Source organism: Nyctibius grandis, chromosome 1 (assembly GCF_013368605.1).
Source record: "Nyctibius grandis isolate bNycGra1 chromosome 1, bNycGra1.pri, whole genome shotgun sequence".
Taxonomy (NCBI): domain Eukaryota; kingdom Metazoa; phylum Chordata; class Aves; order Nyctibiiformes; family Nyctibiidae; genus Nyctibius; species Nyctibius grandis.
In genome coordinates, this window is record NC_090658.1 from 92,392,340 (window position 1) to 92,411,376 (window position 19,037).

The 19,037-nt window shown below is 37.0% G+C and overlaps 1 protein-coding gene across 1 annotated transcript in view; it reads left to right on the forward strand.

The window, feature by feature from the left end:
* ME1 (malic enzyme 1) overlaps positions 1-19,037 on the forward strand; it is a 201,805-nt gene that overhangs the window by 94,871 nt on the left and 87,897 nt on the right. Inside the window, exon 5 of the mRNA XM_068407936.1 lies at positions 152-313. Coding sequence (XP_068264037.1) covers positions 152-313 — 162 coding nt within the window. The remainder of the gene's footprint in view (positions 1-151; positions 314-19,037) is intronic.

Genomic DNA, 19,037 nt, shown 5'->3' on the forward strand with positions numbered 1-19,037 from the left:
CAGTGAAATACAATAAAACAATTATGGGCCTTTGTTGTACTATTGATTTGTTTGTACCTGTTACAATTTTTACATGAAAATTAAAAAATAATGGGAAGATAATGGAATACTTAGTACATACAAGCAAAGAAGCTTTTATTTCTTCCTCTAGGCTATTGTGGTGACAGATGGAGAACGTATTCTTGGTCTTGGAGACCTTGGCTGTTATGGAATGGGCATCCCAGTTGGTAAACTGGCACTTTATACGGCTTGCGGAGGAGTAAAACCTCACGAGTGTCTACCAGTGATGTTGGATGTGGGAACAGATAATGAGGTAAATCCTTTTCTAATGTGTAGTGAGTATTAGCTGTTTGAAGGGAACTATATAAAAGTTGAATTGTGAAAAGTTGTTTTTCTTTGTTATGATACTGACTTTGATTATGTGCAAACTAAAAAGTTCTCGGGAAAAAGTCTCATCCTAATACACAGTGTAGATATACTCATCCTAAAGCACAGTGTAGACTGTTTTGTAAGGCTCAAGTAATTAAGGACACTGTTGTCTGTAAAAATGGGCTGCATACATTGTACGTGTTAAAAAGTGGTATGGGAAATTAGATCTCAAGAAGAGGGGGTTGACAGAGTTAAAAACACAATTTAAGGCAGCATTCTTTCTCCACTTCTGCTGGAGAATTCCTCTGCAGTGATTTCAGATGTAAATTCTGACTGTGCCCCTCGTTTTGGTGAACAGCTTGAAGCTATAGCCTGATCTGTGCTGGGAATGCATGTCTACATACTTCAGTTGTACATTGACTTTAGCTATAGAAAGCACTGTAATACGATGACATTTCCCAAAATGAGGTCTTAGTGCTTCAAGTAAGTGGACCTTACTCTCTTAAACTTGACTTTCCATTTGCATGAAGTGCAGAGATTTAAAGTTGTTGAAAATTTGCTTTGTTATTTCCAGGCCTACAGGGATTAGTAGTTAATTACTTGGCCCCTGTTCTTCCTTCTTTTTTTTTCTGAAAGAATATTTGAATTAGTGACTCTGAATGATGATGTCAAATATCATTATGCTTCAGCAGAATTAAACAAATGTTATACTATAAACAATGCAAGTGTTAAACTTTATGCATGATAAATGTATCAGAGATTTGTGTGTACTATAACTACATAAAGCATTCCTGTACCAGTAAATTTAGCTAGGACTTCTAGATTGTTGTGTTGGGTGTGTGCGTCTTCAGCTTTACACACACCTCCACGCCTGCCCCACTGGGATAATTTAGAGAATACATCATGAAAGCATTACTGAACTGAGAAATAGCCTGCTACCCCCTCTCTCTGTCCCCCAAGAACACCCTTCTGAAAGTGGACAGACTTACTCGTGAGATGTATCTGAACACTGTAGCACATAGCCATATCAAATCACATACAAGTCTCATTAGCTATAAAATGTTTTTATTCCTGGTTTGAGCAACTTGGCCAATTATCTAATCTATTATTGAATGTTTCTAGGCCGTTAACTGCATCAGCTACTTCTGATTCTGCAGTAGGCTTTACATTTTGCTTTTATGCTTGAGTTGCTTTGTAATTTTAAATTTTTCATAGTGTATTACTTTCTTGAAAGATACCAAACATATATATATATATATACACATAAATAGCAAAACAAGCATACTCATACCAGTAGCTCAACTTTCATGTCACTGTTCTTGTGACTAAACAATGAGTTCAATGTGTATGAAAGAGTGTCAAACCTAAAGTATTACAAGATGCATAAAAATTGTGCGAGCTGGGGTTTATTGATGCTCTGAAATATTAACTTTCTGATCAGGAGGATGCCTTTTGTTGTTTCACTTTGAAATATGGCTTCTTATTTTAGGACCATATTATGAACTGCTTCAGTTTTAGACATACAGTGCAATTAGAGGCCGAGCATGTTTCAGTCCCCAGCCAGCATGGTGGTTAGCAGTGTAGGACAGGACTGCTTCTGTTGGGGTTCGTTGATTGGAGCTTGGGTGCAGTTCCCTGGCTACTTTAGTCAAAGTCAGGAATCCTGGGGCACCAGCTCCCTTAATTTCTTCCCTCTAATACCCTCCCTCGCCGCTTGCAGCACATTCCTGTTTCTAGCACTGGTGGTTGTGTAACCAGGTGGTGAGCCACGGTAGAGAACTGAAAGGGCCAAAAAGCGATCATGTTTTGCTGGCTAAGCTGGTTATATTAGGTCAAGCTGCTGTGGAATTGCACTGCAATTCCCTATCTTAAAATCTAGACCTCTTGGATAAATAACTGTATTTTTATGCTATATTTTCTTACTCTAGCCAGGATTTTCCATAATAAGACACAATAGAAATCACTCTCATAACTTGAGCGCATATAAATAATAATTATGCTGAACATGTTTTTTGAAATGTGCAGATGTTTTCCATTTAGATTAGTTCCTTTTCCCTTTCTGTGAGGGCCTCAGTGCTTTAAAGGAAGTTTTAAAATATGTATTTTTGGCAACTATTATGCGGTTGTGCACAACCTGCAAATTCTCCAAAAAGATTAAATCTTACTCTAAAGCAGATTGCAAGAAAAACTTCAGAAATTCTCATCCTGTATTGTTTGTTGTGTACAGGACCCAAAACAGTAACCCTGAGGAGCAACTCACTCAATTTCTGATGATTATTAAAAGCCTAATTGCTGTTAGTTTTAGCAGAGGTATTTTTAGCTGGGGTATTATCCTGCTACTCATAAAACCAAGGAAAGAGAAGAGAGGCAAATAAAGTATTTTATACAATTGCCTAGATAATAAGCAAGAGAAATGGAAACTGCTTACTTATGAGTAAAACTTGACCTAGTAGAAAGACTTGCGTGACCAAGCTAGTAAATTACTCCATGTAATCAGTGTGGGACTGAGCGTCCAAAAGAAGTGGTGTTGACCGCTGCCAAAAATAATATGCCTGTTTCATAAGTCATTGACAAATTGGAGGCAAGTAGTTGCTGACAAGGCATTTTTATCCAAAGCATTTAAAATAATATTCGGAGTGTTAGTTATTTATTTACTACAGACCATGACAATCTCACTAAAAGTTGTGCCTTAACTCAGTAGCCATATGTTTTTCAAGTGTGAGGATAGTGCTTCTCAGGTGGGATTTCAATCCAAGTAATACTCAGGTACCAGTCTCAGTACTGATGTGAAAGTGTTATTCGAAAACCTGAGGTGATGTGATCTCTGGATTCTAGGCATTCATCTAATGTTATAGAGGTATATGTTAATCACTTTGAAAGGGTTAAAGAAACATTGCAGAAGAAAAATGAATGGTTGTCAAGGTACAAGCAACTACAAATTAACGGAGACCTACCTGAAATGCATGTACTCAGCACTGCAAGTGGGGTGGTTTAAGGATGATAGAAATAATCAAGCTGAATCAAGGGAAAACATTTAAACATTAAAATGTGAATGATGATTGTTTGCTACTTAAAACATGTTATTAAACGCTCACAAAATAAACAATGTTGAGGCAAGCCTGCTGGTTAAAAATCAGCCTGGCTTACAGGGATGTGAAAACTGGCAATTTAAAAAAAATACAAACAGCAAAACCCAATAATAGAAACAAGTTCAAAAACTAGGTTTATAGGCATTTAAAAAGCAAAAGACACCAAAGAAAAGAAACTTAGTCCGTATTAATTACAAACAGTAAGAAAGAGATTCTCTGTTGTTCCTGATGCTTTACCTTAATGGTGGTACTTGTGGAAGTATTAGATTGTCAGTATAAATATGGCAGATATTTTTAAAATGTCAGTTTTATCTATCTTGGTGAGAAGTCTTATTTTCTGTTTTATTAACAGCAAATGAATATGTTAAACAAAAGCTTTAAAAATTTGTCAAGATCCTTAAATCATAATGTTCAAATAATGCTTTGGCCAGTTCTTTTAGAAAAAACCTCTGGTAAAAGCTTTCTGGACCATGCTGAGCTGGGGCGGGGGAAGTAGTGGGTTTTTTAAATTGCTATAGAATCCTAGAAACCTAGAGTCATAGAATGGTTTGGGTTGGAAGGGACCTTAAAGATCATCTAGTTCCACACCCCCTGCCATGGGCAGGGACACCTTTCCTCTAGACCAGGTTGCTCAAAGCCCCAACCAGCCTGGCCTTGAAGAATTCCAGGGAGGGGGCATTATATCTGGGATGAATTGAGAAGTTCAGGAAGATTGAATTAAAGTTAAGGCTCTTATTTAAAATACAATGGTCCTGATTGCTGTAACCTTAGATAAGGAATTGAGTAGTATCAAAAAGTTTGACTAATCAAGAATTGAGGATAAAATAACTATTGCTGATTAGCATGGGCTTATTAAAAACAAATTTAATCTAATGATAAAGTAAATTTACAGATTTTTGGTTAACTCTTATTTTTTACCTTCAGTAACACATTTGAATTCATTCTGTTCCTTTTAAGAAACCGGACCAACAAAAACCAAAGCAGGCCTCCTGTGTTACTAGAGAAAATGCAATTTAAAACATATATTTCTGTGAGGAATAATAAAATATTTGTGGTTTTATGGTATTTCAGGTTTTTTTTTTAGCTCTGCAATGTTTAATATCTTTATCAATGACTTGGAAGCACTATTTTTAGTGTCCAAGGGTCATAGATGAGACATGGTTTAGTTAAAGTACTATTATCCAGCCAGAGCAGGAATCAAATCTAGGAAGACTGATGGCTTGTGTTATATAGAAGTCAAACCAGTGGTGAAAGGGTTTCCTCTGACCATAAAAATCTTAATCTAATAATGGATGCTTAACAGGAATGAGAACTGTGTTTATTTGGTACCTTACAAGAGAAGCTCTGACAAGTTCAGGGCTGCCAGAGCAATCCTGGATTGATTGCATGTGTAAATTCAGTACTGGCAATGGCCAGTTATGGGAGCTTTGGGAAGATTAATTGTGTGTTAGCATTTAAACGTAAAACATTAACCATAAATTTCAGCTTAGGTAGAAAGCATTCAACTCTTTTAAACAGTGCTTTCATACAATGCAGAAAAGCCAAGACACCTGGTATTGGAAGAACTTTTTACATAGGCAGTTTTTAGCAGAAGGCATCTTGGTGTCCTAGAGGCAGTTCTCTGAGAGCTGGGACAGTGGCCACATGCCACCCATCAGGCTTGCTCACATGTCAGAAGTCACTCCAGCTGCAGCCGTGATGGTTTCAAAGAAGCTGGATGTGCAAACCCTGTCTTGCACTGGGTAGACATAGTTAAATAGCTGGCTGGTCATACATATACTCCGTTAATGTACAGGTGAATCGTGACGGTCAGTTCACTTTTTGCAAATGCCTATTCTTTATTTGTATAACTGTCAAATAGAGACATTTAAGTACTGAACAGTGCACGAGAGAGATACATGCAGGACAGCTGCTAGGGCAGCTACTCCTCCTTCATCTGCCACACTTCAGGGACTTGTGGGCTGCTATTTCAAGTTATTTCCTGCGTGCTTGCTTTGGAATATTTTTTCCCTTAGCTTACTACAAATATTTAAATGCAGGAATGTTTCAGTTCTCACAGTTGCCCTAAATAGGTCAACGAGCATGACAGTTCTGACTGTTCTGGAGGAATGACAGGCATCCGTGGTGGAGGGCTGAATCCAGAAAAACAGGAGCAAATTCAAGCTCAGTTCTTCAACTTGTGCTAGTTAGCTTTCTGCATTTCCCCAAATTACTTCCAATTGTCATAAGAACTGGTACCAGCTTTCCAAGTTTCATGTTCTTGAAAAATATCTACCTATGAATGTGCAAATGGAAACTCTTGAGAAAACAGAAACAAACCTGCTTTTATTATTCGTATTCCAACCAGAATAGAAGCCTGGACAGAAGAAAGCTGAGTATAGAGGAAACCTGCAATTTCATATCTTACCAATCTAAAGATGTAAACGTATTGAACAAATCATGTAAATTGTGTGCAGCTGTAGGGATTTCTGAATAAAAGACAGTCAATATTGGCATTCATATGTATATAAGCAGCACTTCTACGCAGTTGTTTGTGTAGTAAATGTATTATGGAATGGTTATGCTCTCTGAATTTAAAAAGGTCCTTTTGCCTTCCTCTTGAATGATGGTTGTTAAAACTAGGGACAGCATTTCAGTGATAGTTTTACTGTAAAATAGTAGTAGCATTTCCTGAACGCTATGAATAGAAATTGCTCCTGTCTATATAAAAAAGATCTGTTTCTTTATCTGGTGCATATATGGGACTCTTGTTTCTAGGTTATATTCTCGAGTGCATTCCCTAGTAGTTTTGAGTATTTCTGAAATATAAATGACACTGTGTGATAAAAACAGGAGGTTTCTAGATACGCAGCTTTTTATTTTGCTATGTTAAAATGTCACTGACCAATTAACCTGGTTGACCAAGAGAGGCTTTTTTCAATGTTCCACAAAACAGGACAGGGAAGGTGCTCAAAGGTAGTGCTGTGGCCCTATGGTGCTGAATTCCAGACAGGAAAATTTGTAATAGTATTGATGGAGTAAATCTTCTGTGTTTTTTTTTTATCATTTGGCTACTCCCTATCTGTGCCATTCTGGTAGTAGATAACTGCACTCTTCTTAACAAATTAAGTTCTATTTTACAAGTGGAATTTTTTTTTCCCCCTTGGATCTTGCTGCTAGATCCTTCCCTGGTAGTACACTGCCAGCACTTGAACAAAGGAGAAAATACATGAATATTCCCTTTTCCTCCCCTTTCCCAGCTTCCAGTTGCCAAGAAAATATTGTGGTAGGATATTACTTTTCTTAGAGTCAATCTCATGAGTCATTTTTTCTTTTCTCTTTTCAGTGTTCAGAAGTACTGAAAAGTAAAGTAATTTCTGAATTACAATTCTGTCTAGCCCATTGTGTAGAAGGAAAAAAAATCACATTTTTTTAATTTGTGGGAATTGGTAGTCTCCTTTCAAATCTGTTCAGTTATTTGGAGTGGACTGAACATGCGTTAAAGGAGGGAATGGACAAGTACAATCTGTTTTTATGGGTGCATCTTCTAAAATTGACAGGGTTTAGAGTAATTTTTCCAGTGTGTTTCAGAAGAATTCACTTCTAAAATAAATATGGCATTGCCCATCACTCCTAAACATGCTTTATTTAAACAAGAGGGACACATGAAACTGTGCCAACGTCCATATTACACTTGCAAACCTAAAGAATGAGCTGGGGAAGGGATGGTACTTATGAGAGCCACCAGTTCCCCTCAGTGCGGGGGCCGTTGGGTGATGTACTTGAGTGAATCACAAGTATCCGACAGCTGATGTTTTTCAGTAGTTTTTTGTAGAGCTTTTCTCGCTCTTTAATGTTCTCTTAGTGAATAGTTACAATATGTCTGGTAATACATTTGCAACTTGAAAGTTTCAAAAGTTATTTTGACTCAGTATTTTAACTCAGGTGTGTTGAGAATTTGTAAGTGTAATAATAAATCTAGATTTACCATTTGAATATGTTTCTGCCATGTGCTGCTGATTGATTTGTTATTGACACGTGTTGAACTCAGTCTTTTGACTAAGTTGTAGCTTGCTTTTTCTGGCCAAAAATATTATTTTTCATTAGTCTGTTCTGCAAATTCCTAGCTTTCTATTTCTCAGGTATTGAGTCTTGTAAACTCACCAGGTTGGATTGTCAGTAGAGCACACAGAAAGTAGTAAAACAGATGAGGAAGAGTAAATGAAATCACGGGCTTTAGGCAACAGATAAGAAATTATATTAAATAAGCTTACTTCAAGGGAAACTTGAAATAAATTGAAAAGTAAAGGTTTATGTATATGATCTTGTGGTGTATTGTAGATCCAAAGCAATAGCTTGGCAAGTTTAGCCTACTCTTAGAAGGAAATATTGATCAAAATTGTTAAATTTTATCAGAATGAGAAGAGAGTTTGCACAGGTTTTTATACATGCTGCTGAACGTACAGTTATTTTAAAATTAATGTAATATGGTGACAAAAAATATTTCATATTTATCATGGAGCATCTACTTTTTAATATAAAAGTTCAATTGCTGACAAAAACGCTCCAGATTCTGAGTAATAGTTTTTAAGTGGCATATTCAGTGAAGGACATAGTTAGTCATGCAGTCATGAAGTATACATACTGGAAAGGTAATTCATGAAAGCTGAAGGAAAACACTTGTATTATATTTAAGTATTCAAATTGAATGGTATTTTTATTATTACAGAGGAGTTTTAGCTAGGTATTAGTGCTTTATCTGTTGGACATCAGAAGCATATCACTAGTGAATGCTAACGTCCCTCAGGTCTTCTTTGGGCTTTTATACAAATCATCATTTTTGTATTTTCTTCATGGCCTTTGTAAGCCATATGTTATCACTGCTGTTTCTGTCTCATTAATATTTTCATAGCCTAAGCTGATTCCAACACACAGTTTGGATGTCTCATGCCTCAGTATTTTTTCTCTGTGGATCAGGAGTTTCCGCCTGATTGTGTTTCCTACGAAGCTTTGTGCCGCCTTTGTTGCTGAGCTTGTGAGGTACCTGGGATGTGTGAACTGGCATGGAGCCTTACACACAGATTACTATAGTGAGCAAGCAGAGGCGTGGGCATGTTTAACAACAATTACAGTTTTCCCACAGATTTTATTTGGAAGTTTAATATTTCAAAATACATGATTTGTTGTCCACTGAAGTAAGAAAAAAAACCAAACATGCAAATATTCATCAGAATTTCAAAATGTTACCTCATTTCCAGTGAATGGCTGTGTGCCATTTTGCTGACTATTGCTGAAGTTGGGATTAGTTAATATTGAAATTCTTACCACAATGGTAGTGAAAGTTGTTGTTAAGTGAATACTTACCCAAAGTCATCTTCTGTAGCATGTTAGAATTCTTGTTCTGTGTTTTCTTGCATGTACTAAGTTTTTTTCACTTTATTTCGACAATACAGATGTGGAAGAAACTGTAATCTTTTATGTGCTTTTCTGAATCTTGTGGAAAAAAACTAAACTTGAACTTTGATATATGAGATGATTATTTTATTCTAGTACAGACATTGTCATTATTACGAATAATGAATCAGAACAATAAGATTCTCCAAAGGTCTCTCTAATCAGGCCTCAATCAAACTCTTTATAATATTTGGTCCCATTATATTGCATCGCACAAAGGTAGTATTTCTTGAGTAACTTCCTGTTTATAACGTGATGAGAGGAGGAATGAAGTAATACAGAATTCTGCTGCATTTATTTATTTTTATTTCAATATTCGTAATAAATGCTAGTTGTTCCCATCTCAGTCTATACATAGGTTCATATTCAGACTTGGCATTCATTTATGTGGAAGTGTTTGTGCACACACAGATATGTCCATTACATCATACATAGAGTTAATATATCTGGGCTGTTAGAAAATTCTGTATTTTCACAGGACCCTCTCATCAATAGAAATGGTAAATTGTTACTGGATAGAGAGGCCTTTATTGCACAGAATATTCCATATTTTGGAATACTGTGTTTTATCTGGAAACCACATTTCCTGTTTTAATCTTGTTAAATGTGTCAGTCTGCATGGTAGCTTGCATCTGACTTTTGTCTGTGCTTTCTTTTCTCCATACGTTTCTTCACCTTCTGTCCAGATTTATTCTGAGAGCTATAATCAGTTTTCACAGACTCTCTTTTTTCCCAAAATATATCCAATATGTTGTGTACAGGCATGCTCACTGACAAGATGCATCAAGCAATGCTCGTGGAGAGTAACAGATAATAACCACAAGAAAGAAAAAAAAGAAAAGGACCTAAAAGCTTACTGGCCAAACAGTTGCTGTCTTTAGTCTTAGGAAAGGAAAATGGCTCATTCTTCACTGTTGGCTTTTCTTCTTGAGCCAGTAAGAGCTCAAAGTCCTGCTGAGGTCCACCTCAGCTTTGAGCGAGTCCCAAGGAAACTGATGTTGGCAGTTTATGTTATCTGTTAGGTAGCCATAAAAATACCGTTCAGTAACATTCAAAAAGACCTCTTGCATCATGATTTTCTTGCAAGAAATAAGAAAGTAATTTGCTGATGGTGTGTTCTACACAATTATTTTCATTGGTTTTGATAGTGGATGCCGCTATATTTCAGAAATCACTTCTGCAATCAATAATCTAAGAATGAAATGTCAATTTTTTACTGAATACTAAAATAATAAATTTCCTAATTTTTACTTTCAAGTATATCCTCAAAACTGCATATGACTCTAGTCAGGAAGGTTTTTTACCCTCTATGGCCTGAAACCCTTGCCTGAAGTGACTGCAGCATGTTGTTGAGATGAGGTTCCAGGGAGGGAATCTTGAGAGTCTACATTTACCCAAGATACTGAGGTTTCCAGCGTGTCTCAGTCTTTTAAAGACTGCCTTTTGAAGAATCTTTGAGTTTATCTTCTATTTTGTCCATAGTCTTCTGCAATTTTTTTCCTATTACTATTTCTTCTGTATCTTCTGCCTTACTGTATATTTCATTGGTTGTGTTAAACCTTAATTTATACAGAAGACTCTGTATAAATGTGCTTCCTAAGGGATGCCTTCTACTAGTCATGTATTAAGAGAGCTGAAATACAAAACATTGCCTACCCCTTTTAGGACATAATTGTGTACAAAGGGGAACAGCATTTCCCACCATATTTAGAGCTGTTAACTGTTCTGACTTATTTACAAATGTAGAAGATCATTTGCTATTCTTTACCATGGTGTTCCCAGGGGAATGTATTACATCACCTCCCTTGTTTTCATTTGGATGCTTTTCTCATATTTTCTTAGGCATAACTCAGCAGCTATGGGTACCAGCAGTTTTACCAATAAAACTCAAATATAAATGGGCTTGGCTTTTAAACATTTATTTTCTTTAAGTATTGTTCTCAGTTTCATAATATGTACATTATCAGCATTTTGTTTAATACTGAATTCACTTGTAATGGGCTTTGTTCTTTACTATAATAGTAGAAAGACATTCTGTGTTTACCTCACTACTGCTATAATGCTCATCTCCTTTTACCCTAATATGGGAATGAAAAATATCTTGATCTACATTTCCTGTCAGTAGCAAAAATACTTACAGTCCTTTTTAAATAAATAAAAAACCAATAGAGCAAAGTCTTCATTTTTTTTTTCACCAGGGGCTTATTGTTGTCATTGTACAACAGAAGGTTACTGCAATTTTTAAAACTCATCCAATTGTTCTAGTACAATTAAATTAAAAGAGACTTTCAAGTTCATATTATCTATTTAATATGCATGCTGTATAAAGTAATATTATATATTTCAGTGCCATATTTACATCCACCATCATCCTATGTTGCCTCTGCTTAAAGTCCTCTTATAGTTTCATAAAATACTGGAGATTAGTGTTCGCAATCTTCTTGTAGCCATCCAGCCTTCCTATGTCGCCTGTGTATTAAACCTGAATCTAGACTTTTCTAGTATACCCACACAGGCAGCAATATTTTTGCCTGTTCTCTTTTATCTTTCCCACACTTAAGTTTCAATGGAATGGACAATTATAATCTTGGGTTTGAACCTTGTCTTGAGAACCTGGGGCCCCATCACCAAACTAGGTAAGCTCAGAATGACAGACACACAGAGCTTGAGAGTCCTCTGAACCTGAGCTAATCATCCTAGGCTAATTTTATGAAGAGGAGCAGATGCTTCTTCTTGTAGAGTAGCTGTCTCAAATTGGTCAGATGAATTGTATTGTAAAACTATCTTTTTTTTTTTCCTGTTGACTATAAAAAGGGCTTAGACTAGCTTAGATATTGAAATATCCAGTATAGGTTCTTAAGTTAGATAACAAGAATTCATACTCAGTTAGAACTTCAGTTGCCTTTCTCTGCATCTGACATGTTGCTGTGTGGCTCAGGAGGCTTCTACAGAGCCTTAAACTTGTTTTTGAACTTATGTCAACCTCTTATTAAACAAACTGTATCTTTGAGAAATGCCATTCTACTGCTTAGCGCATGAGAAGACCTCAACAATTGTCTGTTACTTTTGATCCATTGTCATCCTTTAAACTTTACCATTTTGGCTAGGAATATATGCTATTCTTTTTCTGAGACTGTTCATTTATTTTTATGAAATACGCTATTTATGCATATTTCTTTTGTGAAATATTCTATTTCATTAAACCATGGAAAATGTGATGAAGCCAGATGGTGCTTCAGATTTTCACATTTACCAAATGGAATATCGGCAATGATTTTTAACACCTGAGAAGTTGAAGAGGGGAGGGCTTTAGCAGAAAGAACATAAATGGTGACACTGGTTTTAAGTCTCAGTTTCAGCTGACATTAGAAAGAATGAGCTGTGTACTGATGTTACCAGCAGTTCTGTCAGTCCATTTCATTTCTTCTTACTTCACTTTTCAGCACAAGGGGATCTATAAAAGAGGGCAGAAATTAATATTTGGAAATGCTTATTTTGGATTGCATGTGTGAATATCCATAGACCAAACTGATGGCAGACTTTATTTCAAGATATGTTAGACATGTCCAACTCTTCATACTCAGAAGACAGCAACAGTGTTTGTTTTGGTTGGCTTCCATTATTTCTGAAATAGTAACTGCTAGCTATCTGCCTCCTCAGCAATTTGACAGGCAATGGAGAAGACAAGAGAGGGAATGAGCCATAACTGTAGCTGTTATAACAGAATGTGGGATAAGATGCATCATTTGTGCCTCCATGGAAGTCAGCCTAGTGTCTGGGACAAAATGTGTCACCTGTTGACTGTAAAGTTGCTCTTACAAATGTTGGCCTTGCACTAGCAGGTCTACTTTGTGCACAGAACTACTTTTCCCTTTTTTTCTTCTGGTGCTAGGACAGATATATAGTCAACAACTGAGATGCCAGCACCGAAATAATATCACCAGACTTGTTTAATAATTGCCAGTCAGTCAAAGGGACATTATTTATATGACTTGTTTATGTAGGAAGAGGCCCAACCCATTTGGCTCTAGTGAAGAAAATGGCTGAGTGTCAGCAAGGGAGGCAGGCATGTTAGGGTCAAAGATATTTTGATGAAGGACCATATGGGAGTAGCTTATGGAAGTAAATGAAATAAATACACATACATTTAATAGAACTAGAGAAGAGGCTGCAACGAGTGATGGAGATTTATAGTTACATGTGAATGAAAAAAGAGAAAAAATCGAAACAAAATATCAAGACTCTTGATATAGAAATGAGACGTGGTGATAACATAGAACAAGATTTTCAGTTTTGTAAATGGTGTATCTGTTGATATGTTAAAATTCTGTTCAATTAACTGTGATGGACTCAAGACAAATTTTGTGTGCTGTCAAAATGTGTGAGCTGGTACAATATTAGCAAAATCCTTTTTATTAATAGAATATTAAAGATGAAAGAAAATGAGATCTTTAAGACTTTTTTTTAATTTATGTTATCTTTGTCATTTACCAGATGAAGGAAAATTATTAAGATGTCATTCTTCTGAATATTATTACTTAATAGCAAAACTTTACTGATCTCGTCTTCAAAAGAATAAGTCTTTTCTCTGATTCACTTTGCTGTTGGTGGTTTGTTGTTTGATTTTTTATTTTATTTTTTTCATTTTTTTGGTCTAGTTTCAAAAGCTGGATGACTACTTGCATTCAGACATATCAGCTGTCTGTCCTAAACAAAATTTGGAAATGTAAGTGGATGAAAATAAAGGGAGTGATGTGTGTGTGTTGCTTCGCAAAAATAGTGTAGGGAAGTTTGATGTATTCAAATGTTTGAACCACCTCAAGCAGCTATATCTTGTCATACTCTCTTGATTAAACTGAAGAAGGTAATTTATTAAGATAGCTACACTCCTGGTAACTTTGCAGGAAAAAAGGAAAAGAAAAATATCTTCAACTTCTATAAAAAGTTTCGCTGAGGCTAGACTTGTTTTTAGGGTACTTTGTAGGCTACCGTGGGTACTGTTTTGGCCCTTAAATATTTTTGTTTGTCCACCTTCTGTGATTTATTATAAGCACTTACTGCTGGACCCTCAAGTAGGGTCCAGCACGTCCTCCCTCATGTCTTTTGAGAGCAATAACTTTGAAACTTTGGTTGTAATCTATTTCTATAGCTTTCACTTCCCATTATCCATCAGCTTATTTCAAAATGTAGCATCAAGGGTATTGTTAAATGTTTCTTGATGTATGACAGGACGTGCAGATTGATATTTTAGACCTGTAGCTGCTGGGGTTCATGAAGAAGAAATGATAGTTGTTAACTGTATGGGGGCTGTTGAAGGTCAGTTGTGTAGAGAGCTTAATGGTTACTCTGAGCCTTTTCTGGTATTCAGTAGAAGCTTTTATAGAAAGTAGATGTCAGGAGTTGTAGGAGATTTCTTGTTAGATGGTCTGAAAATTATATGAATAAAATACAAGAGACTTCTCGGATTTCTTTGTTTTCTGATTATTATTTGTATGTTAAAATATTAATGATTATATGCAGCATAATCTTCTGAAGTTCTAAACAATGTCAGATTCTTCAAGACTATTGTTTTCTCAATAGGCAAATGATTAAGTTTTTCAAGAAATGCCACTGGCATGCAGACAACCATTTGTTTTCAGTTTTACTGTATAAGAGAGTTATGCATCCTAAAATTGTGTCTGATGAAATGTTGCTCTGAAACCATGGTTCTGAGCGTCTTCCAAGTTCCGACTCAAATTACAGGCGTTTGTGGAATTGGCATCGTCCCTATCCCTGCAGACAGATGTTAACATCAGGAGAGTTCTCTGAGACTGTTAAACATAATGCAGAGTTTTTATCTTGCTGTTTATTTTGTTTTTCTTAAAATACACAATGAATTAGGCCTCTCTGATCTCCTTACTAACTCGGCTAGATACAGTTCTGGCAGTGGATCGTATGATACGTGCTAGCCTGAATTAGTGCAGCAGTCCCACCTGATACTGAAATAGTCAGAAAATAAACTCTCTAAGACTTATTTTTAAGTTTTAGGAAGCAGGCATTCTTTATTGTGGCGCCAGGAGCATGGGGGATGCTTCCACCAATCGTGCTCAACCTCAGTTCCAGCAAGCACTCCTTATATTGTCGTATAATCATGCGTATGCATCAGATTTCTTGGAAATCTCATACATATTTAAATAATTTGTTGGAACTGTTTACATAAGCTAACACCCACTGGTGCATGCATAGTCTTGTGCCCTGGTGGTCTTTGGGGGTCATCAGGCCCCTCTGGTGGTGGTCGCTTCTGTGTGCTTTTGGTGAACTTTAGTGATGCACGTGCGCCGTTCAGTGTATCATGCTAGGTTTCTTCACTTGTCAGTTCACTTTTCTTCTTAACCTGTTTAAGCTGGTATGGTTCCTTAACCGTACTGTAGTTTTCCTCCCTATCCATTGTCTAAGACCCTGTTTGTGTAATTTGGCTTTGTTTCAGCAATTACAGAAGCTTCTATTCTATAAATGATTTTCTAGGGTCCCACTGTTTAAGGTACCACACCTTAGACATTGTGGTGATGCTCTTCTGTTGCAGAATCATTTGTAACCTCCTGAGGAAGAGGCAGAAAGCAGTATTCAATGGGACTGATGTGTTATGTTTAAGGAAGAGAGAAAAATTCGTAAGAAGAGGAGCAGGCTGTTGTCTGAGCTCTGTTAGTGGGAAACTGCACTTTTCAGGGCTTGTCAGAATTGCCCGAAATGGAGTTTTCTCACGGCTGGTGGGGGCTAGTGACTTGTCCTAAGGGCTTTCTCAGCTCGGGGCGTCCTTCAGCCACTCTCGACTTTATCCTGTTACACGAGAGATGGGGGGATTTTGCTCTTCTTTCATGTATAAAGCTTTTTCGAAAGATAATTGTCAAGCTGAGGAACTGGGAGAGTTTTTTAGCTTAGTAGCACAACCAGAAAATATGCATTGAAATAATACCTGTAACTATTTATGTGCAATCGCGTATTTCTGTCTATGGAGAAAAAGACAGGTTATAGTCAGATGATGATGATGAGGAAGAAAAGTTAGAAAACCTCTGGTGAACTTAAGTTTACCTAGGGTCCTTCAAACAATAAATAAGGATAAAATTAAAATTTCAGGGAGGTTTTGTGCTGACTGTCCCTACAAAACTCTCAGGCATCTGCTGGGAGATGTAAATTCAGCGTTTTTTAAGAGTTTTGCAGTAAAGAGCAAATGAAATGATCATTGAAGTGTGTTACTGTAGATAGGTTGCTTGTCTCCACTTAGTTCTCGTTCTGGGAATACCGCTGCCTCTGTATTCTACCCATGGTGACAGTGCCCTGTTCGTACAAAGCATGTCATTATTTTCAGTTTGGCACAAGTCACACAGAAAACGGATCTTTCTGTACTTTTTCTTTTGTATAAATTAAGGAAATTCCAAGATTAGAAATTGTTTCCCCTTCCTCGTGGTAATCAAGTTCCTTAGTAATGACCTCCTTGGCATAGCTACTACTTGGTGTAAAAGTTAAATGTAGATTTAAAAGAAGGACCTGATGCATCCATGTGATGGTCGTACACAAGCATGGCACTAGGAAAAGAACTCTAGTGCTATAAAGATCAGCCTAACAAGGACTTTATGATTTTAGTTCTGAAGCTAACTTTCAGTTAACAGAAGATGTTGGCATAATTGTATTTTTACAATTGAAAAACTCTTTAATTTTTCATTTTCTAGTATCAAAAATTGACAAACTAACTTGCTAGCTTTGAAGGCAGGGTTTTGTTCTTCAGTTACAGTACTTTCATAAACAACATCTAATCCAGTCCTGAGGAAAATGCCTGCTTTTCTCCTTATGAGCAGCGCATGGCCTGTGCTGCAGATTCAGTGATGGCAGTTCTATGATATTTTCTTCTAATAGTTTTTAGTAGTTAAGCTGGTTGAAAACCACCAATGTAAGCTGTTTTACCTGAAAAACTTCCAATGGCATTTACATTTCAGGGAAAGACCATTATTTTTTGCTTTATCTGTTGGCTAGCAAAGATGTAGTCTGGGGTATGCTTCACTGCTCAGCTATATTCCCAGGTCTTTCCTAATCGGAAACTGCCATAAAGAACATGGTGCGCAGAGCAGTTTTTGCTAGATTCTCCAATTGATTTTACTGCAAGAAATTTTTTTAATAGCCATGGAAACTTGCTGGAAAAGCTTTATCATTTTTGAGTGAATCACTTATACTGTGTACTGGAAAGGTGAGCAGGTGAAACAAAAGCCTAATTTCTCTGAAAAAGATACAGTTCATCTGATATCTGGTGTATTATTGACTTTAAAAAAAGTAATTGTGTTCGGTATAAAGTATGGCAGAATATACAGTTAGCGTAGCTATGCTGTGTATCACTTGTAATTTTCAGAGTCAATCCAGAAGAGAAGTTCAGGTGTCCCTGTGAATTCCAGGTTGTTGGGAATGGAAAAGTCAGTCTAGAAAGAAACTTCCTTAGGCATATGCATCATCGGTGGGCAGCTGGCTGTAACTGCTATTGTGAGTTTCACGTGCTCGGAAATCTTGAATTACACTTAAAAATCATGAGATAAACTTTCGATTTCTAAAAAGTATTTTATAATTTCCAGTATTTTGGAGGTAAGCTAGGAGAGTGGCTCAGATGTACCTAACAGACTCAAACCAGAAGGCAACACTGCTACCCATCCCTGCATCATCAATAGCTCTTGAGCTTTTCACCCGTCACTTGATTCCACAGACTGACTCGTGGACACAAACATCAATGCATCTCTGCCTGACTCGAAGAGCAGACAGCACAAGAGCCTCTTGAAAAATCAAGTGCATCTTGCCTCTTGCTGCACCAACTTTTTCCGTTTCGATTTTGCACTTGGTGCTCCCTCGCTAACAACAGCTCGCCTAGCTTGCGCTATTTTGTATATCTTATGTATGTTTGTAAATGTTCCCTTGAGGGGGCTGAATGCTCTTTAGCTTTGCATGCTTGTGCAAGGGAATGAGTTTGACTTCCTGGGAGAGCCCTTCTGGTACCCATGACAAGGGAAGGAGGGATGCAGACGGAGTGTGCCGCAGAAGAGGGCTGGAGATACAGTGCGCGCTTGGCACGCAGCCCGCCGTCTGCCCACAGCCCTCACACGCTGGGGCCTTTATTCGGTGACACATGCGTGTGCCCGAGGCAGCCCACAGAATGTCCTTGGCACAGCCTGGCTTTGTACAGTCTCTCGCTTGGGGACAGGCTGTGGTAATTTCATAGCATGTTACAAGATTCCTTCATGAAGCATTCTTTCCAGCCATTAGAGTGATTTTTATTTTGTTGTTAAATTAAAGTTCGCTGGAGCTGACAATTTTTCAGCTGGGTAAAGCTGTCTGCGTGCGTGGGAAATAACTAGAATATAAGCAATGGGGTTCAGTGCGCAGTCAAAGCTACAAGTAGTAATTCCTCTTCAGGTTAAGAAATTAGTAAGCTTCCTGGGAAGAATGCAGGCAAAGGATGTAAAGGTCAAACTGACAGATAAACAACCTTATGAAAGGAAAGAACAAGTTGGATTGGATAAGTCAAGCCTGTGTTTAAGGGGAAATAACTGAAAATGTCTGGTGTAGCTGTGCAAAACTGTAGGATCACTACACATGTATGGAAGAGAACATATTCTCTATATTTTTTAGTACAATCAAATTATTTTAAACAGAATTTGAAATACTGTAGCTTCTTTTCTGTTACATTAGGATATTGCTTCATCAGACTACTAATAACTGTCTCAAAAATGCATAATATTCTTTGCTATTATTTTGTTCCACAGAAATTGTTCCCTTCAAGCACTGTATTTAAGATTGATGTCAAAGGAACATTATGAATGTATTAACTTTTAGATTCTTTACTATCGCAGGTCTAGAACTTTGTCTGGACAGACAATGGACAGTTTTTGGTGATGTTTTTAGGGTTACAGATGGGAAAATGTTAATTAGAATACAACTGCTGTCTGCACACACAACATCTTTGTCTCTCAAGTACTGACAGACGCTTGTGTTTGGCAAGTCTAGCAAAGTTAGGCTCAACTTTTTAAACTCATATCCAATATGTGGGGTTTTCCCTCCTTTATTTGTACCTAGAATGACCCATCATGATACCCATTTTTTGGCCTCCTATTTTAGGATCTTTTATGACATTCT